Raw genomic sequence first — 25997 nt, forward strand, 5'->3', positions numbered from 1 at the left:
CAGGAAAAGGTAGATCAGTGATCCAAATGTGAATCGTGAAACAAAAGTAGGGGCCAGAGGGATCGTTACGGGAGTAAGGCACTTGCTTTACATGGGGCTGCCCCAGTTCAGTCCCTGGCGCCAAGAATGGTCCCCAGAACACCTCGAGGAGTGATCCCTGTGCAGAGGCAGAAGCCCCGAACACGGTCAGGTGCGGCCTGAAGACCCAAAAATAAAAAACAAAACTGGGTTCAGATTTCAGTGGGGTGATCTTAGAGGTCATAGAGTTCAGCCCCTTCGTTCTGGGCAATAATGAGGAAGGAAGGAGCCCTGTCCAGGCCAGGCCCATGTGATTAGTAACTGGCAGAGTGGAGACTCCAGCAATAGTTTCTTGCCGGGATCTTGCTGCAACTTGCCACTTCCTAATTAGTGGTTGAACAGACACACGCTACGTGTGTGTGTGTGTGTGTGTGTGTGTGTGTGTGTGTGTGTGTTATGGAGAGACGGGGCGAAGGTTTATTGAGCACTTACTTGCTAAGCACTTTGGAGTATACTAATTCACATCCTTCCACAGCGCTGCGACTCTCTGTTCATTTCGTTTCTCGGGGCGCCGCACCCAGGTGTCCTCAGGCGGACGTCTCCAGCTCTGGGAGTTGTACCTGGTGCTGCTCTGTGGGAGCCCTGCGAGGTGCCGTACGAGCCACATGAGTGACCCCTCGCCGCCTGCATGCAGGGCACTGGGATGTCACTGCTCACTGTCCTGTCTTGCGGATTAGAACATTTGGTCCGGAAAGGTGCTAACTAGCGTCTGGGCCAGCGTGTGAGCCCTAAGACTTTACAGACCAGGCTCTGGGCTGTGGGCAGTGAGTGCGGGTGTCGCCAACTGTCTCTTTCACCCAGGAGACGCAGGCGGGTGCAGGGGAGCTCCAGGGCCTCGCCATGTGGCGGCCGGGTGACGGGTCTCAGGGAGGTGACGGGGATTTTCAGATTGGGCAGCCAGACCCTGGTAGATCTGGCGACTTGCCCAGTTCCTTATCAGAACCCGCACGGCCCGGCTCCCAGTTCCGATCCGGGTCCCGTCTAGCATAGATTTCACCATTTTCTGTTTTTTCCTGTCTTACTCTGAGATTGTCGAAGCACTTCCCAAAAATACTGAGCCACGAGTGGGTGTGTTCACTCGGCGGAGTGAATCACTGGAGGAGGCCACGAACCAGCCCGAGGCGCAGGACCTGGAAGGAGACTCCTGGCCCTGAGGGGAGCTTCTCTCCAAAGGCGTCCAAAGGCGCCGCTGGCTGGCCCGCGTGTCCTGCTGTGCTCAGAATAGCCCTCCTGGACTTGTCGTTTCCCTTCTTGCTTCCTAAAATAGACCCGCTGCTATTTTCTTTGCCGGAAGTCGCAGCTCGAGCGAGCCCGAGGCGCTGCCCCCTCGCCACCAGGAGCCCCTTTGTAGCCGCAGGTCCCTGCTGGCATTCGGGCGGGCAGACCACGGGCTCTCTTGGAAGTGCAGGTCGCGCAGGTGCCAGGAAGAGTAGCAGAGGTCTGGAGGAGTGTCCCGAGAGTCGCAGGAGGCATTGGAGTTAGCCAGAAGAAAGGCGGGAGGGAGGGAGGGAGGGAGAGTGAGCGAAGGAGGATACATCCGTGGGGAGGGGAGACGAGGAGCTTCCTTCTCTTTCATCCTGCCTGTCTGAAAGAGGGGGGTTGAAGTTCAGGAGGGATTCCCCTCTTAAAATCTGTTTTGGGGGGGCGGGGCAGAGCATTGGCACTGTGGGTAAGGCCCTTACTTGCCCTGCCTGTAGCCAACCCAGGTTCAATCCCCAGCATCCCATATGGTCCCCCACGTACCGCCAGGAGTAGTCCCTCACACCACCAAGTGTGGCCCCAGTAGTTTTTTGGGGGGTGGGGTACTTAGGAATTATTTGCACTTAGAAATCATTCCTGGTGGTGCTCAGGAGGTCGTACAGAGTGCTGGGCGTCAAACCGAGACCGCCCCATGCAAGGCAAGACCCTTTCTGCTGTACTATCGCTCCGGCCCTTAAATTCTTCTTATAATCTGGATCTTCCTCTACGTGGCGCCTGCCGAGCACATGTTTTGCACGTAGGATGCCAGGATTCAAGCCCTTGCAGCTCCTGAGGGCCGCTTGGATGTGGCCTGAAAACAGAAAGCAAAGACGAAAAAGCAGAGGACCTGCTTTAAACTTTCTGCTTTTAAAACACAACACGCCCAGAACCAGCGGCAGGTAGCTGCGTGTTTGGGAATTTCTCCCAGGGGGGAGACTGATCAAAAACCACGCCGGCATCGCGGGCCGCGCAGAAAGATGCAGCCCGTCTGCCAGGGCGCACCCGCCCTTGTTTCCACGCAGGGAAGGGCCAGGGCTGCGTCACGTATAGGAGACCAGAGGAAGGAGGGAGGAGATGTTTAGGGTCAGGCTTTGGCTCTGGAGAGCAGGCGGCGCCTGCCCGAGCTTTGTCGGGAGAGACAAAGTTGGGCTGTTCACAGTCGAAAGGGGCGAAACTGATTTCCCTTGGCCTGGTCGCCAGCGTCCCTCTAGGGCCTGCGTTTGCGGAGATTCGCACTGGATGCCCTGGTTCGTTGGAGTCCAGTCCAGGACTTAGGCGGGCCGTCCCGCTGCCTCCGACCGGGCCAGGGCTCGCTCCAGCCCAAGGGAACGGGGGCCAGAGCGGCTCCCCTGCATGCCTGAGGTCAGGACTGGGCTCGGCGTAGGGGAGACAGTCTTGGGGAGAACCAACTGTTGCTGTCTGTGCTATTCTTGTTGGACAGTTAAATAAAGGATTCCAGATTCCAGGGCTGCCGAGCTGACGGGGAGGCGCCAAATTCGTTTACGGTCATTTCCTATCAGCAGTGCCTGCTGACGTGTAAGGCCCACCAGCCCGACTCACTCCCCCCAGAGCTAGATTGCGTAGCCTACCTGTCGGGGGCGAATTGTAGACAGTCCTCTAAGTGGTGCCCAGGTGCCTTTCGGAGCGGGCTAAATTTATTGAGCACACTTGACGCGTCAGCTCATGTGATCCTCAATAACTTAAGATGAGGTAGCTCCTAATATTATCTTCTTTGGAGGAGACGCTCCTGGTTTCTCATGCGAGGGGCAGCCCACGTGCACCGAAGGGAAGGGAGAACGTCGGGTTGGTCGGGGGAAGCTGCTTTTCAAAGGAAGCAATGTTGACCTGAATGGTGAAGGCTCGTAAGGACTGCGGGGCGAGGGTTGGGGGGCTGATAGAGGAATCAATCCGTGCACGGCCGCAGAGAGCAGAGGCGGGTGGTGAGGAGGATGGTTCTGAGGGCTCTATTGGGGGTCTTGGGGTTGTGGGGGCGGGGGGAGGCGGAAGGGCCACCCCTGCGTTCTCCTCAAACTCAGGCAGCTACATTTTCGGGAAATGCTCTTTCCCAGACATCGAATAGTGACAGTATAAAGGCCGGGTCGGGAACTCAGTGTTAGAGCCCTTGGCGTTGGAGGTATGAGGTCCTGAATTCTATCCCTCGCCCTGCAAAAAGAAAACAGAAAATCCCAGTTATTTGTGAGTCTAAAACTGAAGTTCCAAAGACAGTTTCCGTGTTTCTCAAGCCACCAAGCAGAAGTCTCAGGCGGAAAGGGCAGGGCCCCAGACCTTGTTTGTGGACAGAGCCGGAGCGGGTGGTGGCCCCCCCGACGGTATCAGCTTTCTGGCCGCGGTTGTGAACTCTGAGGCTTGCTGAGGGATTATCTTGTAAGTCTGGGGAAGACCGAGGAGGAGCCCCGTCCCGCTTGCCCTGATGCCCGCCCCGCCCCGTCCCGTCCCCGCAGCTCTGCTCTGCGCCTGCACCAGCTGCCTGCAGGCCAACTACACGTGCGAGACGGACGGGGCCTGCATGGTGTCCATCTTCAACCTGGACGGGCTGGAGCACCACGTGCGCACCTGCATCCCCAAGGTGGAGCTGGTCCCGGCCGGAAAGCCCTTCTACTGCCTGAGCTCCCAGGACCTGCGCAACACCCACTGCTGCTACACCGACTACTGCAACCGGATCGACCTGCGGGTGCCCAGCGGTGAGTGCGCGCCCTCGCCGGGCTCCCGGCCGGCTCGGAGGCAGGGCCCTGGGTTTCGTGAGCGGTAAAGCCGGGGTGATCGGGTTGGTCCCCGGTGCCTCTGGCGGTCAGGCCAGGGTCCTCGGGGAGGCCAGGAGCCGTTCTTGGAGGGGTCAGCTCCCAGAGCCGCGTGGAGGGTATGAGGCGTTGCCTGCTCGCCTGGACGTGCAGGATTTGGAAAAGGACAGTGGACAGAGCTGCCCCCGGCAAGCCGCCTCTTCCCCGAACACTTGCTGGGGGTGAGAGCAGAGGAAGGGGCGGGGGCAGATGGGGAGGGTTGTCTGCACGGGGCGGGGCGGGGCAGGGGGACAGTCCAGACCACCGCTGTCCCTGATTGTACGCTGTTCTCTCCTCCTCCTCTCTCGCGTGACCCAGGTCACCTCAAGGAGTCCGAGCATCCTTCCATGTGGGGCCCCGTGGAGCTGGTGGGCATCATTGCCGGCCCGGTCTTCCTCCTCTTTCTCATCATCATCATCGTTTTCCTTGTCATCAACTACCATCAGCGAGTCTACCACAACCGCCAGCGACTGGACATGGAGGATCCCTCCTGCGAAATGTGCCTCTCCAAAGATAAGACGCTGCAGGATCTCGTCTACGATCTCTCCACTTCAGGCTCCGGCTCAGGTACGGCTTCCCGGGCGTGGCTGTCCTTGGCCCCTGGAGGTTTCCCAGCAGGGCGGGACCACGTTGATCCTCGCACTACTTGCCACTAGCACTGAGTCATTGGGTTTTATGATTCCTGGTCTTTCGGAGTCTGGCATGAAGGAAGATAAGATAATGGGCTCACAAAGGCTCTCGAAGATCTTCCCTTCCCTGGGATTCCGAAGTCAAGTGCAGACACCTGGCCTGGAGCGAGCCTTGGGCCGGGGAGCAGTGCCCGGTTCCCTCTCGGGGCTCCTCCTCTGAGAGCCAGGAGTGTGCCGGTGCCTGCGCGCTGGCCTGGCTAATCATTGATCTCGGCACAGTCACAAGGGGAGTGGAAGGACAGCAGGTAAAGCCGGGGACTGGGCCCTGGTGAATCATTGGCTTGGACCCGTTGCCCCCGGGTGTCAGAGGGAGGTGGGCGGAGCCGCCCTGCAGCAGCTGGGCCTCCGTTGCTGGACCAGGCTCCCTCGGGTGGGGGTGGGGCTGGACAACTCCGCTCAAGGGGAGGAGAGATCGCAGAGCCACTGGGTGCCCCAGCACCCACATGTTTCTCCCGAGCACTGCCAGGAATGATCCCTGAGCACAGAGTCAGGAGTAAGCTCTGGGCACCGCTGGGTGTAGCCCAAAGCTCCAAACCAGGAATAAAAAGGAACCACAGGGTCTGGAGCAATAGCACAGTGGGTAGGGCGTTTGCCTTGCACGCGGCCAACCTGGGTTCGATTCCCAGCATCCCATATGGTCCCCTGAACACCGCCAGGGTGCAGAGTGCAGAGTGCAGAGTAGTCCCTGTGCATTGCCAGGTGGTATGACCCAAAAAGCCAAAAAAAAAAAAAAAAAAGGAACCAGGGTCCTTGAGGTCTCAGGATTAACTCAGCTTGGTATTAGATGTACATTAGATGACCGCCAGCATCTTTTTGGAAGTAAATTGTTTTAAGGATGGTTCTGTTTTGTGTTCTTGTTAAGAGAAAAGGACCCTCTCCCAGGAGTAGCCCCTCAGCATTGATGGGTCTGGCTCAAAAAACAAAATCCAAATAGTAGTGACAATAATGATAAAAAGGTCTTGGAGAGTGAGTTGGAAGGTTTTTTTATTTTTGCCTTTTGGGTCACATCTGGCGATGCACAGGGGTTGCTCCTGACTCTGCACCAGGAGTTACTCCTGGCGGTGCTCAGGGGACTACTCGGGATGCTGGGAATCGAACCTGGGTCGGCTGTGTGCAAGGCAAACGCCCTACCGCTGTGCTATCTCTCCAGGCCCCTAAGAGTTGGAAGTTTCAAGAGAGGTGAGGGGGCAGGGAACATCCTAGGCCAAAAGGGCATCCAGGTTTTCTCTGTTTAAGCAATGAGAAAGAGACCAGCCCGCTGTCTCTCCTGGGGCCGGGGGCAGCAGCTGTCCCTGGGGCAGAGGGACCTTCAGTGCCAGGTTGGTCTAGTCAATTTGAGAAGCACTTTGGTGGTTCTGTATTGTTGTGCTTAAAAGCATAAACTCTAAGATCTCAGATCGGACAGGCCTAGATTTGAATCTGTGCTCTATCTCTTCCGGCTTTACCACTTCCTGTTTATGTGAGTGGAATGAGTTACCTGCCCTTCCTTTCTTGAGCCTCTGTCTTCTCATCTGTGGAATAGGGACAGTGGGGTCTGGGGTGTGGCTGGGTGTTACAGCACACGCCCAGCACGGGTGAGAGACTCCAGGTTTGAACCTGTCACCCATGGGCGGGGAGGGGCTGCTGGTTATGGTCTCTGGAAGTAAGTGAAGAGAATGAAGCAGGGATCGTGCTCATCCCTACCTAAAAGGCGGCTGTGAGGAAATCCCTTAATGGGAGGCTGTAGCAGAGTCTGACGCACAGCCCGCGTGCGGTCCCGGCCGGGCTGTGTCTCCAAGGCCGAAGAAGGGGGGTGACACTTAAAGACTCTTTATGTGGTCCAGGTGGCGGAGTCCTAGAGCAGCGCTGATTCAGTCGCAGAGTGGGCGTCGGTGGCCCGTCATCCTGTCCAGGTGGTTCTGCCCCTCCGGCCGAGGCTCGATCTCTTTCTGGCAGGGTGGGAAGCCGAGCCCACAGCTTGGTTTTCAGAAGCCGCACAGCACCGCCGCCTAGTGGCCAGCGGACGGACCCGGCGGCGGCACCCACTGTGCCGTTTTCTCTCCTGTCAGCAGAACGCAGCCGTGGGTGGATTGGCCCAGGAGCCTGGCCGCAGAGCTGGCGAATCTGGTTAGGCGTTTACGTTCAGATCCGTCACTCCCGCTCGCCGGCTGACCAGCTTGTCCTGTGTCCCCCCCGCCTGTGTGGGCTCATGTCCCTTGGGCCTGGTCTGAGTGACAGGGGGCCGGTGTGGCAGGACGGGGCGCTCTCTCAGTGTGCCCCAAGAGTGGGAGTTGCAGAGTTGGACGGCCGTGCAGTGTCCGCTTTCTTTCTGTTTTCCCGTCCACAGGGCTGCCCCTTTTTGTCCAGCGCACGGTGGCGCGAACCATCGTCCTGCAGGAGATCATCGGCAAGGGCCGCTTTGGAGAAGTGTGGCGTGGCCGCTGGAGGGGCGGCGACGTGGCCGTGAAGATCTTCTCCTCTCGAGAAGAACGCTCCTGGTTTCGGGAAGCCGAGATCTACCAGACGGTCATGCTGCGCCACGAGAACATTCTGGGGTTCATCGCTGCCGACAACAAAGGTGAAGGGCCGGGCCGGGTTGTGGGGTGGCCCGAAGCCAGCACTGGTCCTGGGGGAGGTGGCGCCAGGGGAGGGGAGAGCTGTGGCTGGGGGGGAGCCGGAAGAAGGCCGTTCGTTGTCTTCAGACTTTTCCTCGAGTAAAAGAACCTGGGGGGGGGGGGGGGGGAGTGTGATTTGGATTTTTGTTTTAAAGTTTTAAAAAAGCCTTTGGGGCCACATCTGGCAATGCTCCTGACTCTGTGAAACCCAGCTTTTTTTTTTTTTCTTTTTGGGTCACACCCGACAATGCACAGGGGTTACTCCTGGCTCTGCACTCAGGAATTACTCCTGGCGGTGCTCAGGGGACCATATCGGGTGCTGGGAATTGAACCCGGGTCAGCCACGTGCAAGGCAAACACCCTCCCCACTGTGCTGTCATCGCTCCAGCCCCAAAACCCGGCTTTTAAGCAGAGAAACTAGAGAAAAACTCCAGCCTAGCTGCTCACTTTCCCTTCCCTCGTGCCCGTAGGCCCGCCTGCAGTGTCATCCCTGCAGGGGCTCCAGTAAGTGTTCCCTAAAAACCATTGGAGTAGATCACGGGGGCCTGAGGTGTGACTCGACAGTAGGACACTTGCTGTGTGTGAGGGGGTCGCACCCCCAAACCCGAAAAGGTCTTAGGGCCAGGAAAGGAGCGGCCTGGGGAAGCCTGTTCTGCCTGAGGCGCTGTGTCCTGCTCACTGTGTCGAGTGGCGAGGTAGGCACCTGCCTGCAGTGGCAGCCTCGAGCCGGAGCTCTTCTGTGGCCTCTTCCGCTCCTGCATGTGCTCGGGTCCTTGGTTCCGGACACCTGGCTGAGTCGAGGAACAGACACTTGACAGTCACAGGAAGTAATGAAATAGCAAGCTGCCTGGAGAGACGGGGTAAGAGGGGTCCCAGGTGAGCTGGATTGAGGCGGCGTGGCAGGTTGGCAGGCGCTGGCTCGGGAGAAAACCCGCCGGGGAGAAGGCACTCACAGGGCAGCCCGCGGGGGACTCGGGTGGCTGTGGTCCCGGTCGGGGGCAGAGAGGCAGGTACCGAGCACGGGATGGGGGCCTTTGGGGGAGGGTGCTGTTTCATTCTGAAGGTCGTGGGGGGAGCGGCCAGAGACAGGCTCAAGGGGCTGGAGCACATGCTCTACAGATGGGGCCCCGGCGCATGGCCCCTGGAAGGTGACCCCGTGCATCGCCAGGAGTAACCCCCGAGCACTGAGCTAGGAGTCACTGTGACCCAACTTCTTCCTCCCCCAGAAGTAAGATAGTGAGGGCCAGAGAGAGAGTGCAGCGGGTAGGACACTTGCTTTGCACGCAGCTGGCCCACGTTCAATCCCCCGGCATCCCGTAGGGTCCGAGCTCGCCACGAGTAATTCCTGAGCACCCCAGGGGGTGGCCCCCAAACCAACCAAAAAAGGGGGTGGAGATAGCACAGCGGGTAGGGCGTTCGCCTTACAAGCGGCCAACTATGGCCGACCCGAGTTCGATTCCTCCGCCCCTCTCGGAGAGCCCGGCAAGCTACCGAGAGTATTCGATATGCCAGACACAGTAACAACAAAGTCTCCAATGGAGACGTTACTGGGCCCGCTCGAGCAAATCGACGATCAACGGGAGGGCCTTTACCTTTACCTTTAATTGCAGCTTCAGTAGTTGAGCAGCATTCAGGACCGACCCAGACCCTCTCGCTGCCCTTGGGCGCAGTCCCTGTCCACAGCCCCCAGGACGCGGGGGCAGACGTCCTGGGGTGGGTCGCAGCCGAATCCTCCAGAGCGGTGCTGGGTGTTGTTTTCGGAGCCTCGGGTCCTGGGTACCGTCTCTTGCTGCGCCCAGTGGCTGTTGGAGGACAGTGTCTGCAGAGCCTGGGGGCTGCCCCCATGCTGAAGAGTCTGCGGTTTATACTCCGGGGAGGGGGAAGGGGAAGGAGTGGCGGGGAGGGGGCCTGCCTTGCATGCAGCCGACCTGGACGTCCCCCCACAGCGTCCCATCTGGCCCCCTGAGCGATTTGAGTGCAGAGCCAGGAGGAGCCCCAGCGCCAGATGTCGGGAAGAGACTCTCCCCCCTCACCCAGGATCCCGGCTGTGGTGCCGTCGGGATCACCCGCACCGGCCCTGGAGGTTAAGCGCCCGAGTGTGCTCACAGCACGTCCTTCCACCACAGCCATCCTCAGCCTGCCCCCACAAGGGAGGGGGCATGAGCACCTGGCCCTGTGACCAAAGGCAGAGCCGGGGTGCAGCTGACGGCTTCAGGCTTGCTGGACGAGCATTAAGCCATCTTCCGGGGCCCAAGGCCAGCTGGACCGTTTGTTCTGTTTGGGGGCCACAGCCAGCGGTCTTCAGTGGCTACTCCCGGCTCTGTGCTCAGGGGACCATGTGGTGCCATTGAACCAGGGCCTTCCACACTCGGAGCAGTCCCTTGAACGATCAGTCATCTCAGCCCGTATTGTTTCTGTCTCTCTAGATGGTTCCACTTCGTTCAGGTACTGTGGGTGTGGTAGCGTTAACATTTACGATACGGATGTACCCAGTTACTGCACGCCACCCTTATTTTTCAGCGATCACCCCAGGGGGTGAGGGGTGGATGGAGCGCAGGGTCTTGCTGCTGGGCCTGTAACCTCCCACCGACTAAGAGGCCACTCCCCTGTCAGGGGCCACAGGCAAAAATTATGTGGGGGCACATAGGAAGGAAGCACATCGGTCATGGGCCGTGGGGAAAAGGTCAAGAAACTGGCCTCCCGCGGGAGCTGCTTTATGCCCCTTCCAATACAGATTAAGTCTCACATGGTTTTTATTTTATTTTTTTTCTTTTTGGGTCACTCGGCGATGCTCAGGAGTTACTCCTGGCTCTGCACTCAGGAATTACTCCTGACAGTGCTCGGGGGACCGTATGGGTTGCTGGAAATCAAACTTGGGTTGGCCACGTGCAAGGCAAATGCCCAACCCCACGTAGGACCTCTCCGGTCTCACGTGTATCTTAAAGGCACCAACATGTCTTCCCTTTTCAGTTATTGGCGGTGCCCTCAAGACTTTGCAGCTGTTGTAACCTTTGGGTCTGGTTGTTGGCTGGGGGGTGGGTTTAAGAGTGTTTGGGGGGGCTGGAGCAGTAGATAGCACAGCGGGGAGGGCGTTTGCCTTGCATGCGGTCGACCCGGGTTCGAGTCCCAGCATCCCATATAGTCCCCTGAGCATCACCAGGGGTAATTCCCGAGAGCAGAGCCAGGAGTGACCTAAAAGGCAAAAACAAAAACAAAAACCAAAAAAGAGCGTTTGTGGATTTATCGGTGGGGAGTAGGGGGCTTGGGTGTGTCCTTTGTAAGCAGAAGCCGAGATGGGTGCTCCTGAGCCGTCCCTCTATTGATTCTGGCTGCTCTGTGGGCAGGGAGTTTGGCTGCTGGAACCCACGTTGGCCAGGGGAGGAAAATCGAGTCTTCTCACCGCCTTAAAATGTTAGGTCTGTAGTTGAGTGTCCCGGAATTGGGGAGATCGCCGTCCACTCGACAGTCTTCCTGTTGACAGCAGCTTAGCCTAATGAGACGACACGCTCTGGATTTTTCTTTTTGTCCCTCCTCCCTGGCTCTTCTCCAAGAGTTCGATGCTCCCCCTCCATGTGTGAGACAGAAGTGCGTGCTCTCCCCCTGTGTGGGGCAGGGCTAAGGTGCCTTTTGGGGGGGGGGGGTGGTCACACCCACTGATACTCCGGGGTTACTCCTGGCTCTGCACTCAGGAATTACTCCTGGCCCTGCTCGGGGAACCCTATGGGATGCTGGGAATCGAACCCTGGCCGTCTGCGTGCAAGGCAAATGCCCTCCCTGCCGTGCTCTTGCTCCAGCCCCTGCTGCGGTGCCTTAAGGAGCGGCTGCTCCCTGCCGAGTGCCCGCACCTGCCACGGCCTTAGGGCACTGGCGCTGCCCCCCTCAGGGGAGCTTGCTTGGAGCCCAGGGGCCTCCCATTTCACACCTGGGGTACTCAGAGCCCTTCAGAGACCTCGGCCGCACAGGCCGCGGGAGCACCTTGTCCGGAGCTGTCGCTCTTCCGGGGGCTGCGGCAGCTGGCCGTGTCTGCTCGGCAGGGCTGGAGGGGGAGGGGGGCTCGTCTGTGCAGGGTCTCTCCGCTTCTGACTCCCTCCGTCTGGCTCTCTGCAGATAACGGCACCTGGACCCAGCTCTGGCTCGTCTCGGACTATCACGAGCACGGCTCCCTGTTCGACTACCTGAACCGGTACACGGTGACCATCGAGGGCATGATCAAGCTGGCCTTGTCTGCCGCCAGTGGGCTGGCCCACCTGCACATGGAGATCGTGGGGACGCAGGGTGAGTGCAGAGACGAGGGCCAGGCTGGGAGCCCGACCTGACGCCCTCCTCGTGGGCCTCCGGTGCTGTCGCCAAGCGGGTCGGGTCGAGGCGGTTCTCCAGGGCCCCTTTCACCTCTTGGAACTCCCGCAGGGGACTCTGCCGTGTAAACACGTGTTGATTCTTTACCCGAGGGCCTGGCTCAGCTCCTTGGTGAACTGGTGCCTGCTGGGAGTAATCCCAGAAGCCCGAGTGCCGGGGTGGAACTCGGGGTGTAGGTGACGAGCGCCGCCCACTGCCAGGGACAGCTGGGGGGCTGGACCTTGGCCTTTATTACTTGGGGAAGGTTTTCCAGAGGAAAAACAGGTTGAGCTTCCTCGCTTGTTGGCAGTTAATCACCCCAGCTCTCTGGCAGAGTCTGGACCTTCTCGCAGGGACAGCTGTGCTCCCTGCTGACCGGGACTGCAGCCCTCGGGGCCAGGACAGCGCCAGCCAGGGAAGCGGGGTGTTGCCTGGCCGGCCCTGTCTCGGCCCCTGGACCCGGAGCCCCTGGCCGTCGCAGGAGTGTGGGCCGGCCTTCCCCACACTCATGTGACACCCGGCCTCCCGAATCCTCCCCGAACTGCTGTTCCTGAGGCGGACCCTCGCCCTGACTTGGGTGCTGGGGTTGGTCTGTCGCCCCGAGGACTGGGATTCAGACGGGTCCCGCTGCGTCTCCAGGGCGCGGCCTGGCTCGGAGCGCCAGACTCTGTGCAGCTTTCTCTAAAGAGCTCTCCTCGTCTCTGCCAGGGAAACCTGGAATTGCCCATCGAGACCTAAAGTCCAAGAACATCCTGGTGAAGAAAAACGGCATGTGCGCCATCGCAGACCTGGGCCTGGCCGTGCGCCACGACGCCGTCACCGACACCATCGACATTGCCCCCAACCAGCGGGTGGGGACCAAACGGTAGGAGGAGGCGGCGTGGGGCCGGGCAGCGTGGCCTGTGTTGCTGACAGCCTGCCCACACATGCGGGCGGACACGGACACGGACACAGAGCCGGGTCACACAGCAAGAGTCTGGGCAAGATTCTTGCAGGGCCGTGTGGACGCCAGGCTGGGTGGGAGGCGCAGTGGTGCCCTTGTCTTGCCAGGGATCGCCCCAGGCTTGTCTGTCCTCTCTGCCCCTGGGGTTGTGCTGTGCTGTAGTGGGGAGCAACTCAAGGTGCTCGTGCATGGGCATACGGAAGGCCCCAGCTTGATCCCCGACACCCTGTGTGGTCACGGGTCACCTCTGGGAGCGACCCCAGCACCGCCACTTGTGGCTGAATCAAAATGAATCTCACCGAATTGTGTTCCTCCATTCCCCGAACCTTGAACCTTGAACCTGAACAGGGCTCCAGAGCGTGAGAGCTGAGACGGACCCTGGTTCGCCCTGTAGGGGGGGAGGGCTTGTGGAGCACTAGTTTAGAATGAAGAGCCCTCTACCACCAGGTGTGAGCCCTGAGCCCAGAGCCAGGTGTACACCCGCCTCCCCCCCCCCCCCCCCCCCCCCAACCACCCCTGCTCCAAAAGCAAAACCACAAAATGGAATGAAAAGCCCCAACTCATCACTGTGGCTACACTCGACAGTTTGGGCAGTTGCTAACCGCTCGCAGACTTCACTGTGACACCCAGCACCAGGGCCTCAGCTGGGAAATAAAGACATGCTTGAAATAAATCTGCGTATTGGCTTTTGGGTCACTCCTGCCTGGCTCTGTGCTCAGGAATCACTCTTGGCAGTGTTTGGGGGACCCTACGGGATACCAGGGATGAAACCCCAGCTAAGGTCCTTCCCTCTGTACTCTCTCTGGCCCTGGGCTTCAAATAAGTCCTGAGGGTCGTGGAGCTAGTACAGGGATTAGGGTGCTTTCCTGGCACCGCCTGGTTCCCCACGCGTTGCTGGGTGCCGCCCGCCCGGAGACCCTCGGCCCTGCAGGGCCTGAGCCGCACACAACCTCCGGCCCGCGCACCGACCCGCCAACCCCGCTGGCCAGGAGAATTGCCAGGAGGGCTCCGGGGCCCCGCGTGGGAGCCAAACATCGATGAATCTTGTTGGTTAGAAAATGGAACGGCCCGTTACCCAGTCTGTCCGAAGTACTTAGTTTGGAATCCAGAAATGATGGGCATTTGTAATGCAGAGTTGGTCATTCCTTTCGGGACCCCCCTCCCAGGGGCTTTTTTGGATGTTGTTTTCTCACTTTTAGAGGGTCCCTGAATTGAGATTGGTTTCAAAGCAGATCGTTTGGGCCTGTTCTGAGCTCGCTCTCCCTCTCCCTCTCCCTCCCCTCCCTCTCTCGGCCCCCCCTTCTCTGCTGACTGGACACAGGCCCTGGTTTGATCCCCGGCACTGCTGGGAAGTGTCCACACCATCTTCTCTGCTGACTGCGTGTCCTTCACAATTTCAGATACATGGCCCCCGAGGTGCTCGACGAGACCATCAACATGAAGCACTTCGACTCCTTCAAGTGTGCGGATATCTACGCCCTCGGGCTGGTGTACTGGGAGATTGCGCGGAGGTGCAACTCGGGAGGTACGGGGCTTCTCCGCCCTCTCTCCCTCCCCTTCCCAGCCAGAACTTGGGGTCACGTGGGGCGTGGGCTTTGCTTCCTTTCCTCTTCTTACAGCCAGTTGGGTCCCGTTATGCTTTCGGTTTTGTTTTGTTCGTTCGGGGGCCACAGCCGGCAGTGCTCGGGGTTTGCTCCTGGCGGTGCTCAGGGGACCCTGTGGGGTGCGGGGGATTGAACCCAGGTCAGTTGCGTCGTGGCCAATTCCCTACACACTGGACTGCACTGCTCCAGCTCCGGATGCACTCACTTCTTCCCCGAGGCGGACCTGCTGTGCTGAGGGTGCTGAGGCTGGTCTTCGGAGGAGCTTATCGAAGGGTGTTTTTCCTCATCTGTTCGGTCTGGAGGCTCATTTGGCGGTGGTTGTTTTTTTTTGTACTCACACTCACTTTTTGGGGGTGGGGGGAGGTGGGGTTTGGGCCACACCCAGCAATGTTCAAGGGTGGCTTCTGACTCGGGAATCACTCCTGGTGGTGCTTGGCAGTCTCGGGGATTCCCATGGGATGCAGGATCGACCCTGGACCGACCACGTGCAAGGGGAGCGCCCTGCCCTGCCCTCTGTATTCTAGCTCCAGCCCCTCCCTTTTTAAGATTTTTGTCGATGTTTTGATGACTTGGGATGGACACACAGGCCCAGCTGTGGGACTCCTGCACCAGCCTATATGGTGCTGACACACTTAGCTCACAGAGGTCACAGCCCGGCCCTGTGCTGGCGAATCCCGTTAGATGCGGTGCTTGCCGGAGCCACAGCTCTCTTTCGTATTCCTCACTCCCTCCTGGTGCTGGCAAAGTTGGAAACCACTTGCACCGGTAAGGAGTGCAGACAGCTGAGGCGTGGGGACTGTGCTCAGCATACGTGGTGGCTCTGGGGTTTGAACTCTCAACACGAGGCCACTGAGCTTGTCTGGCAGGCTTGGAAGATCAAGTGGGGTCAAGGATCAGCTGGGGACTGAACTCTGGGTCAGCCACGTGCAAGGCCAGTGCCCTACCTGCTGTCCTAACCCTCCGACCCTGCTGTGTGTTGCTGTGAATCTCCCCTGTTGGTCCTGGAGTTGGGAATGCCGGAGGGCGCAGGGAATCTCCTTCACACGGGGTTTCAGTTCATATATTCGCACTTGTGGGTTTTGTTCATAAAACTGTGATTTTTCAGTTCGTAGGAGGAAGTATTGATGTGTAGAATTTTCTCTGAGTTTTATAGTATAAAGTTTCCCGGACTCTGTGGTATTTCCACCTGCCCGTTCTTATCAGAGTCCAGTGAAAGATAGTATCAGATTCAGCGGAAAGCAGCTCAGTAAATCAGCTTTTTACGGTGACTTCCAAGCATTTCTCTCCTGTGATCAGATTCAGGAACTACCAGAACCTTCCCTCGCTCTGTCATTGATGCCAGGCCAGTGGGTGTGGTGGGTGTTTGTTTTCTGGGGGGCAGAGGGGAGGCCGACCCAGCAGTGCTCAGGGGCTCACTCCTGCCTCAGTTGCTCAGGTGTGGTGCCAGGGATCAAGCCACCACTCATAGGTGGTGCCAAGGGTCAGACCAGTTCCTTAGCCCCTGCACTGTACTGTCTCTCCGGCATCCAAGCCGCTGATCACACGGCAGTCTTTTGTATGTCACCTCCTCTTTTCCGCTCAGATACGTTTGGTGAACGCCAAATTACGGAGGTGGCCTGCTCGGTGCATTACGCATGGAATTGTACGTCTTAAGGATTGGTCATTGTATACATACATAGAAAAAAGCTGCTTCAGAAAATCTGGTCATACGGGTCTTAGACTGTGAGAAGCTATTTTTTTCTTAGAATGTAGGAATTGGGGCTCAGTTTATGTGGTACCACTCACGTTTGCTCCCACTGCCGTGTGTCAAGTGCTCTTTCATACAAGCCGATGAGGTGGTGGTCGTCCGGCAGATGAAGATGAAGATGTCCACGGTCACACGGCTAATGAACGAGGATTCAGACTGGTGGACCGAGGCCAGATCAGATAACAATATCGATCTTAAAAATCTGTACAGGGCGGAACTGGAGTGATAGCACGGTGGTAGGGCGTTTGCCTTGCACGCGGCCGACCCGGGTTGGATTCCCAGCGTCCCTTACGGTCCCCCAGCACGGCCAGGAGCAATTCCTGAGTGCATGAGCCAGGAGTAACCCCTGAGCGTCGCCGGGTGTGACCCAAAAAGCAAAAAACAAAAAAAAACAAACCGTATGGAGTGGGGGTGGCTGGTGCGATAGTCACAGGAGGTGGGGCATTTGCCTTGCCCACAGCATCCCACACGACGCTCAGAGCCCCAGCAGGAGTGACCCCTGATTCAGGGGTAGGCGCTGTGCACTGCTGGGTATGACTGCCCCCCCCCCACACACACACACAAATCTATACAAGGGACAGTTCAGATGGTAGAGCTAGGCTGTGTGCCCATTCCTCACCATTTTATAGGGTGTGGCCCCTACGCAGGTAAAATCTGTGTGGAACCAGGTCAATTATTCGGTGGGTAAAGTGCTTGCCTGGCGCATGTCCAGCCTGGGTTTGATCCCCAGCGCCCTGCATGGTCCCCCAAGCCCATCGGGAGCGATTCCTGAACAGGGCCAAGAGTAAGCTCTGAGCTCAGCTGAGTGTGGTCCAAAACCAAAAATTTTGTGCTGTTAGCTCGGCATAATAGGGATTTTCCTGGACAAATGGCAGAAGTCAGAGTCGGAGAGAGATTCTGGGGGTTAAAGCACTTGCCTTGCACGTTGTCTCATTTTAATCTCTGGCACTGTGCCGAGCCAGGAAGCCCTGAGCAGAGCTAGGTGCAAACAAACAAAAAACGAGAAAGCAGAAGGAGCCGGGCTCACGTCTAAAAGCTTAAGCACTTGCTCCGCATGCAGGAGCCTCGGGTCCAGCCCCCAGCACCACACGGTTTCCCAGACTCTGCCAGGAGCAGACACTGAGCCCACCAGTTGTGACCAAAAGGCAGGGAACTGTTTGGAGCTCTGACAGATCAGAGCTTCAGAAGTGACTTCACGTGGGGGAGGAATTGTACAGTGGTCAGACGTGCTTGCAGCAGACCCAGGTTTGATCCCTGATACTCTGGGGCTGGAGCGATAGCACAGCGGTAGGGCGTTTGCTTTGCACGCGGCCGGCCCAGCCAAGCCGCGTTCGATTCTTCCACCCCTCTCGGAGAGCCCGGCAAGCTACCAAGAGTATCGCGCCCGCATGGCAAAGCCTGGCAAGCTCCCCGTGACGTACTCGATATGCCAAACACAGTAACAACAAGTCTCACGATGGAGACGTTACTGGGCCCGCTCGAGCAGATCGATGAACAACGGGAGGACAGTGACAGTGACTTTGGTCCCTGGAGCCCACCAGGGTATAGCCCAAAACGGAAAAATAAAAATAAAACTTTGGGGCCAGAGAGACAGCTCAGTGGTCTAGAGCACATGCTTTGTGTGCCGGAGATCCAGGATCCATCCCGGTGTGGAATGTGACTCTCTGGAGCACCCCCAGCGGTGCCTCCCTCCCCCCCAAACAGCAACAAGGAGAGGAAATAAACCTTCATATTTTTCTTTTGTACTGGGAGGGCTTTCGGCCATTCCTACCTGGTGCTCAGTACCTGTTGTCAGCTCAGTGCTCGTTCTCGTCCCCTCGCGGTAATGAAGACCATGCAGTGTTGGGAACTGACCCCGTGGGCCTCATACAAAGCTAGGGCTTGATGTCCGAGCCATGTCGCTGGCCCAGTTCTTACTACCCGCTTCTTGCCAGTCATTGGTGAAAGTCTGGTTCTCCTCGTTTTTTCCAGGTTTTTAAAATTAGCGTTTTAAAATTAAAATTTCAGGCAGCGTCCATCACCGCAGTCGACGACCTGCCTCTCAGTACTCGCATGCTGTTTCACGGCTACTATGGTTTTTGTTTGTTTGTTTTTTTAATTGACAGTTCCAGGTTGTTTGTCCTGTGAAGCAGCCCTCACTAGACTTTTCAGGTTGCTCCTTTGTGGAGTTTATATGTTCTGCTGTTCTGGGAATTTCCCATGATCCTTACAGATCTTAACAGCGATAGATAGGAGAGAGATACCTACTACAGTGGGTAGGGCACTAGCCTTGCACGCGGCCGACCTGGGGGTTCTATCCCAGCACCCTGTCTGGTTCTCTGAGCACTCGGCCAGGGGTGATGCCTCAGTGCAGAGCCAGGAGTAACATCTCAGCATCACCGGGTGTGGCCCCCAAACATCAGTTGATTAAAAATATCTTGGGACTGCACCGGGACCAGGAATGTGTGGGTGTCTGCCAGTGCCACACCCCGAGATGGACCGGGCACCGTAAGCACCGGCCCCCCACAACCACAGGCTGTGGCCCTTGGGGTCCTTGGCCTTGAGCCCTAGCAATGAGGTGTCCAACAGCAATGAGATATCACTGTCACACATCAAAAAAAAAACATGAACCACCACTGCTGGCACTGATGTAGGGAGAAAGGGACTCTCCTTCACTGTTGGTGGGAATGCCAACTGGTCCAGCCTTTCTTGGAAAACAGTATGGGCATTCCTCAAAAACGAGAGTGAGCTTCCATACGACCCAGCAATACCACTTCTGGGAATATCTCCTGGGGGTGCAAAAAAGCACAGTAGAAAGGACATCTGTACCTGAATGTTCATTGCAGCACTGTTCACAGTAGCCAGAATCTGGAAAACAACCCAAGTACCCTAGAACAGACTGCTGGTCAAAGAAACGTTGGTACATCTACTCAATGGAATACTATGCAGCTGCTAGGGAAGATGAAGTCATGAAATCTGCTTCTAGGTGGATGGACATGGAGAGTATCATGCTAAGTGAGATGAGTCAGAAAGAGAGACAGACACAGAAAGTCCTTCACTCATTTGTGGAATATAAAACAACGTAACATGAGGCTGACACCCAAGGACAGTAGAGATAAGTGCCAGGAAGATTGCTCCATGGTTGGAAGCCTGTCTCACGGGCAGGGGGAGAAGGCATCTGGGACAGAGAAGGGACCACTAAGTCAATGATGGTTGGAGGGATCGCTCGGGATGGGAGTTGTGTGCTGAAAGTAGATAAAGGACCAAACATGATAACCCCTCAGTATCTGTATTACAGACCATAATGCCCAGGAGTAGAGAGAAAGAAGGAAATTGTCTGCCATAAAGGCGGGGGTGGGAGACCGGGGTCTGGGCAGGAGGGATACTAGGGACATTGGTGGTAGAGAATGTTCACTGGTGGAGGGATGGATGTTTGATCATTGTCTGACTGAAACTCAACCATGAAAGCTTTGTAACCGTAGCTTACAACGATTCAATTAAAAAAAAAAAGCCTAGGTTAACAACAACAAAAAAAAAAGTTCAACACTATTGAGCAAGTATTGTAGGGAGGCATTTACACACACTTCTGTAACGCTCTGTGTTCTGTACTGATGACAACAGTGATGATGATCACTGTCTAAGTTCAGATTCATTCCAAAAATGCCAGTATTCTGTATTAGGGTTTAGATGCTTGTCTGGTGCACGGCCGTCCTCAGTTTGATCCCTGGCACTGTATACAGTCCCCCAGGCACAGGCAGGAGTGCTCCTTCAGTAGAGTCTGGAGGAAGCCCTGAGCACCACCAGGTACGATCCCACAAAAGCAAGCGTAAAATAAGCTTTATGTTTTAGCTGTTTGTCTTCTCCAAAGAGTACCTTCCTGAGCCGGAGACATGTGGGGGTTACGGCACTTGGCCTTGCATGCAGCCGGGTGCGGTTCAGTCCCTAACACCATATCGTTCCCTGAATACAGTGACCCCTGACCACCGCCTGCCTGTTGTGGCACCCAGTAATTTTTTTCATTTTTTTCTTCAGAATTTCATTAAAGAGCCCGGCAAGCTACCGAGAGTATTCGATATGCCAGACACAGTAACAACAAAGTCTCCAATGGAGACGTTACTGGGCCCGCTCGAGCAAATTGACGATCAACGGGAGGGCCTTTACCTTTACCTTTACCTTCATTAAAGCACCATGAATTACAAAGTCATTCATAGTTGCGCTTTTGACGTCCAAAATTCCTTTTAAAGTCTAAAATACTTGTTTCTATTGAAGTTATCTGTTGTTGCTTAAGTGTCCTCTGCCTTTTTGGGATTTTTTTTCTTTTAATTTTTATTAGTGAAACACCATGAGGTACAGTTGTAGACTTATAAATTTTTGTGCTTGGGTTTCCGTTATACAATGATCGAGTACCCATCCCTCCACCAGTGCCCATTTCCCACCACCATGGATCCCAGTATCCCTCCCACCCCCCATCCCCCATCCCACCCTGCCTCTGTGGCAGGGCATTCCCTTTTGTTCTCTCTCTCCTTTTGGGTCCTGTGGTTTGCAAGAGAGGCATTGAGTGGCAATCATGTTTGGTCTAGAGTCTACTCTCAGCATGCATCTCCCATCCTGGGGGAATTTTTTGTTTTGGGGCCACACCCCATGGCGCTCAGGGCTTACTCCTGGCTTGGAGCTCAGGGGTTACACCTGGCAGGCTCTGGGGACCACATGGTGTGCCGGGGATCGAACCCGGGCTGGCTGCGTGCCTGGCGAGCACCCTGTCACTGTCCTCCCTTTCCGGCCAGTGTCCTCTCCTCTCTGTCTGGTCGGAGGCTTTCCAAGTTGGTGCCTTTTACCTGGCCCCAGTCTTTGATAGTTATCTTGCTGTGTGGTATGAGAAAGATGTGTCCAGCTAATCTTGCGTATCTCTTATCCCAGATCTAGAGTTGACGGCCCCTCCCCAGGGGCTGGGAAGTGGCCTGACAGCTCGTGTGCTTTGAGTGATGCCTTTCTCCTTTCCAGGCGTCCACGAAGAGTATCAGCTGCCGTATTACGACTTGGTGCCCTCGGACCCTTCCATTGAAGAAATGCGAAAGGTCGTGTGTGACCAGAAGCTTCGTCCCAACATCCCCAACTGGTGGCAGAGTTACGAGGTAGGATCCCCGCCCGCCAGCGGCCTTGCTGTTTTGTTTTCTGTTTGTTTGGGTCGGGGAGGGCGATTTGGGCCACAGCCCAGCCCATGGTGCTCAAGGCTGCCCCTGGCTGTGCGCAGGGATGTTACTGGTGGTGCGGAGAGGCGGGGGCACCGTTTGCAGCGTCTGGGGTCAGAGCTGCGTCAGCTTCATGGGAGGCAAGCGTCTTATCCTTACACCATCTCTTCACGCCGTTTGCCTTATTTCCAGACTTGACAGTGGTAACAGCAGAGCCAGCCTCCAAGGGTTAGTCTTCGGTAGTACGAAGAGGTGTTCTCTCTGTGTGTTTGTATCTGTGTATGCGTTCATTAGGGGCGACACCCCGTGGAGCTCAGGGCACTGTGGTGCCAGGAATTGAACCCAGGGTTCCCCCACGCAGAGCCCTTTGGGCCGTCGTCCCAGCCCCAGAGCTAGTTACCTGCTGAATCCCAGTAGACCACAGCCCCCCGCTCCTGGGTACCGCGTTGTTCTCTTTGGAGTGGATGACCTGACCGAAGTAAACGGCTGCGCTGCCGGGCACAGCTAAGAGAGACGGTTCACGCGAGGCGGAGGCAAGCCTGAGCAAGTGCTCTGAGCCCTCTCCTTCCCCCAGACTGACCAGCGAGGACCCGGCAGGGCTACTCGCAGATGTAGCGGAGCCGCACTGGCTGGAGAGGAATCGCGGCCTGTGTAAAACCCCACGAGGAGGAGGCGGGTGCGGTGAGGGTTGGACGGTGAATGCGAACGGGCAAGATGGCAGGGCATGGGGTGGACAGTGGAGCGGGTAAGGTTTGTACGCGGCTGACCCGGGTTTGACCCCCGCACCCCGTAGAGTCCCCCAAGCCCGGCCAGGAGTAAGCCCTGGGCATCCAAATTTTTAAAAAGTAGAAGGGTGGTAGCATTTGCTGGAAATCGTAAGCATGCAGGCAGATTGATGACCTACGTTCCCAGGACGCCTGACGTTCCGGGCGGGCTCTTGGGGTCTCGCCTGGTGCCAGCCCGCTCGTGTCTCTGCTCTGAGCGAGTCCAGCCACTAGAGGGCGCCCCGCAGTGGAGCACCGAATCCCGCGCTCCCAGCAGTGGGATGCTTTCTTCTCTCTGCCTCTGAGCTTTTCCTCCCCTGGGCCCTGGGGACCCCTCCCCCTTGACAGTTCGGAAGCGCTGCTCCGATCTGAGCTGCGGCTCTGCTTGGGAGAACGGGCTCCTCCACTCCGGCTGGCCAAGGCCTCCATGCCTGGTGGCCGTCCCCAGGAAACGCCCACGTCCTCCTCCCGGCCTGACAGTAGAGGCCTGTGTCGTCCGGGAAACGGCAGTGAGTCCCTCCGCCCGATGCGGCTTCCCACCCCACCTGCGTTGGAAACCGCAATGGGCTGGAGAGGTGTGGGCGGGGCGCTTGCCTTGTACACAGCCGACCCAAGTTTGGTCCCCGGCACCTGACATGGTTCCCCCGACCCCCGCCGGGGGTGATCTCTGAGCGCAAAATCAGGGCTAAGTGTTGCCCAGACTCAAAACAAGGAAAATGTGACGTCCTGCCGTGTGTGTGTGTGTGCCGTGCCCCGGCGTGCCTGCACTGGCTTCCATGCTTGTGGAAACGGTGCTGGCAGGGCTCCAGGGCCGGGGTGCATGCTCTGTGGCTGCTCTGTCTCCTCAGGCCTCAGGACGTCCTGGTTGGCCATAGACTGCCGTGAAGCTGCCCCAGGACCTCTGAGCACAGGCCTCCACCCCCAAAAAAAAACTGGGTTTCTGAACCCAGCAGCAATGACTCCAGAACACAGGCTGTTTGGGGGCCCTTTCCTGATTGCCCTGCAGCTGTGGGATGGGGTGGGGGCGTACCAGGAGATGCCTCCCCTCTCCGGCCGGCATGAGCACCGGCCTGGCGCCGAGCCCCCCTCGGCCCCCAGAGGCAGGGCAGGGGCCGCTCACGCTCCGCTCTCTCCCGCAGGCGCTGCGGGTCATGGGGAAGATGATGCGTGAGTGCTGGTACGCCAACGGCGCGGCCCGCCTCACCGCCCTGCGCATCAAGAAGACCCTCTCCCAGCTCAGCGTGCAGGAGGACGTGAAGATCTAGCCTGCTGCCTCCCTCCGAGCCGCCCTGGGCGGCGAGAACTACAGAGCTGCCGCGGGGAGCGTGCCTGGAGGCTACCTCTCGTTTCGGCCCGGCCCGCAGGAGGGACGAGCCCGGGAGACTCGCTCACTCCCACGCCGGGTTGAGACACGGACCCCTTTTCTGTTTACCTCCTGACGGCATGGAGCCCCCAAGGGCCGCGGTGTAGAGGACTCAGTGCCACGACTTGAACTGGTGGGAGTGGAGGGTCCCGCAGAGCCCGGCGCACCTGACACCGGTCCGGGCGCGCGGCGGTGGCGTACCGGAGGCCCAGAGAAGCAGGCGTCGCCAGTGCTGAGCGGCGCCGAGGGCTTTCCTCCAGGGACCCCCCAGCGCACCGAGGGGCGGCTCGAGGCGGCCGTGCCCCCCTCCCACCTCACACGGACATCTGGAGGGGACTGCCCAGGGGTCCGTCCGCGCCGGTGCCCGGCCACGTGTGCGTGCATGGGCCGAGGCGCGTCCCTGCGTGCCTGCTCCGTGCCCCACCCTTCACGTGTGTGCGTGCGTGTGCGTGCGCGTGTGTGTGTGTGTGTCTGTCCGTGCACACTTACCTGCTTGAGCTTCCTGTGCATGTACAGGGTGGGGTGGTCCTCGTGCGTCTGTGCGTGCCGGTCCTCGGGTCAGTAGCGGTAGCATCTGTGTGCCCCACGCCACGGCCCTTCCCAGCAGGCTGCCCCGCCCCGAGTCCCTGCAGTCCTCCGTCCCGGACTGGCACCGAAGCTGGCCCCGTTGGCTGCTGCGAGCCCAGGGTCCCCGTGGAGGAGGAGAGGTGGGACGGGCAGGCAGGCGAGGAATCTTGGCAGCGGCGCGGAGCGTCGTGGCCAGCAGAGAAGGCCCGAGGCATTTGGAGCCCAGAGCTCGGGACTCCGGTCGGAATGTCACATCTGTCTGTCCTAGCCCACATTCTGGAAACAGCAGTGTATATTTTTGGTGGTGGTGGGTCCAGGGTGGGGGAGGCGGGGGCGGGGGCGGGGGGTGGGGTGGCGTCCGCATGGGTCTGTTACTGGATTAGCTGACCGCGGTGGAGGGAGGCGAGGCTGGTGTCCACTCCAGGGCCCTTCCGGGGGCCAGGCCGAGCCGCACGCAGCTCCCCGGGGGACGGTTTTCCACCATGGCTGGCAGCACGGTGCGGGGTTGGTCAGCATATCTTAGCTAGATAACTTTGAAGCCATAACTTTGAACTGGAGTGGTTTGATTTTTTTTTTTTCTTTTTAATTTTCTTCAAAGGGTCTGGATTTTAACTTTTCTTAATATTGTTTTTGTAAAAGGAAAACCATCTCTGTCTGACGATTACCTCTCAATCTCTTTGTTTTTGAAGAAAATCACTACGAAAACAACCACAAGAATCTTGTTGGAACGCACATAGCTCGATCACACTGGAAATACTCTTGTCCTGAGCCTGCCCCCCGAGAGCTGCTCCCGGTCCGGGGTCTCCTGCGCCCCGCCCCCGCCCCCAGGGCTGAGAGGACTGGGCTCGGGGCTCTGAGGAGGCCTCTGTGCACTGTCCAGCCGTGGCCACCCCGCAGGTGCCAGGCGCTGCGTCCCACCTACGGGGGTCCCAACTTCTGTGACCGTGGGAGGCTCGCGGACGGAGCGGCACAGAGAACACGGACGTCTGTTCTCAGACTCGTGTTCCTGAGAGCCTCTGGAGCTCTGACCTAGGACCACTGAGAACTACGGATGCCCACCCCAGCACGGGGGACCGGGGTGGGTAGCGAGACCCCCGACCCCCAGTCACTGCATTCGTTCTGAGCCCCCTTCCTGCCCTCACGCGCCTGCTCCAGCCCAGAGCCTGCCAAAGCCTGGGGGCGGGGGGCTCCTGTCCCCGTCCCCCCCTTCCCTATTCACTTCCTGACGTCTCGCTTCCTTGCATCGAAGGAGACCTTCCCCTCGCACTCGGGCCGATTTACCGGCCACTGATTTCCCACGGAAACCAATTGTGTCATGAGCGGGGACCTTCCTGCCCCCCTCCCCCGCCCTGCTGCAGAATCTGGCAGGTGATGGGTGATGATGAACTTCGATGCCTGCCGTGGTCACAACCAGCCTCTGGGAGCTGCCAACACTCCTCCAGCCAGGGACCCCTTCCCACCGCCGGCTCCCCGCCTCCGGGAAGGCCGGGCAGTTCCTCGGGAAGCGCCCCGCGCCCTCTCACCTCTACCGCCACCCAGAGTTAGGAGTCAAGAGCGGGGAGACGACAGGCTGGGTCCTGGGCCCCGAGGCCACCCCGGTCCGTAGGGCTGCCTGCACTGTGGATCCGGGTTCACAGACCAAGGCCAAGCCCGTTCTGCCGCCAGCGAGGCCCCCGAACGGCATTCTCGGTACTTTCGTTTGTTTTTGTACATTTTATTAGAAAGGACTGTAAAATAGCCACTTAGACACTTTACCTCTTCAGTATGCAAATGTAAATATGTGTAATATAGAAAATCTTTTGTTTTAATATAAGAATGAGCCTGTCCGATTTCTGCTGTACATTATTAAAGTTTTATTCACAGAGCTCTCGTGGTGCATCTGTCACACCTGCCGGCTGTCGTGGGGATGGGGCTGACAGCAGAGAAGTAACCGTGTCTCTTCGGTGTCGGGGGCCACACCTGACTGTTCTGGGATCACTCCCGGAGCTCCTCGGGGGCTGGTCCGTGATGCCGCGCGCTGAGTGCAGGTTGGACCCCTGAGCACGGCAGACACTGGGCCGCCTCTTGGGGGTGGGGGGTTCGAGGGGCAGGACAGGACGTGCTCCGGT

The 25997-nt window shown here is 58.0% G+C and overlaps 1 protein-coding gene across 1 annotated transcript in view; it reads left to right on the forward strand.

Annotated features, from left to right (window-relative positions):
* The window catches only part of ACVR1B (activin A receptor type 1B), a 45487-nt gene extending 22191 nt beyond the window's left edge, over positions 1 to 23296 (forward strand). Inside the window, exons 2-9 of the mRNA XM_056119943.1 lie at positions 3780 to 4019; positions 4434 to 4682; positions 7131 to 7361; positions 11506 to 11673; positions 12442 to 12598; positions 14077 to 14201; positions 21008 to 21138; positions 23099 to 23296. Coding sequence (XP_055975918.1) covers positions 3780 to 4019; positions 4434 to 4682; positions 7131 to 7361; positions 11506 to 11673; positions 12442 to 12598; positions 14077 to 14201; positions 21008 to 21138; positions 23099 to 23224 — 1427 coding nt within the window. The 3' untranslated portion in view covers positions 23225 to 23296. The remainder of the gene's footprint in view (positions 1 to 3779; positions 4020 to 4433; positions 4683 to 7130; positions 7362 to 11505; positions 11674 to 12441; positions 12599 to 14076; positions 14202 to 21007; positions 21139 to 23098) is intronic.
* Positions 23297 to 25997: the final 2701 nt, after the last annotated feature.

Source organism: Sorex fumeus, unplaced genomic scaffold, assembly GCF_029834395.1.
Source record: "Sorex fumeus unplaced genomic scaffold, SorFum_2.1 ptg000042l, whole genome shotgun sequence".
NCBI lineage: Eukaryota > Metazoa > Chordata > Mammalia > Eulipotyphla > Soricidae > Sorex > Sorex fumeus.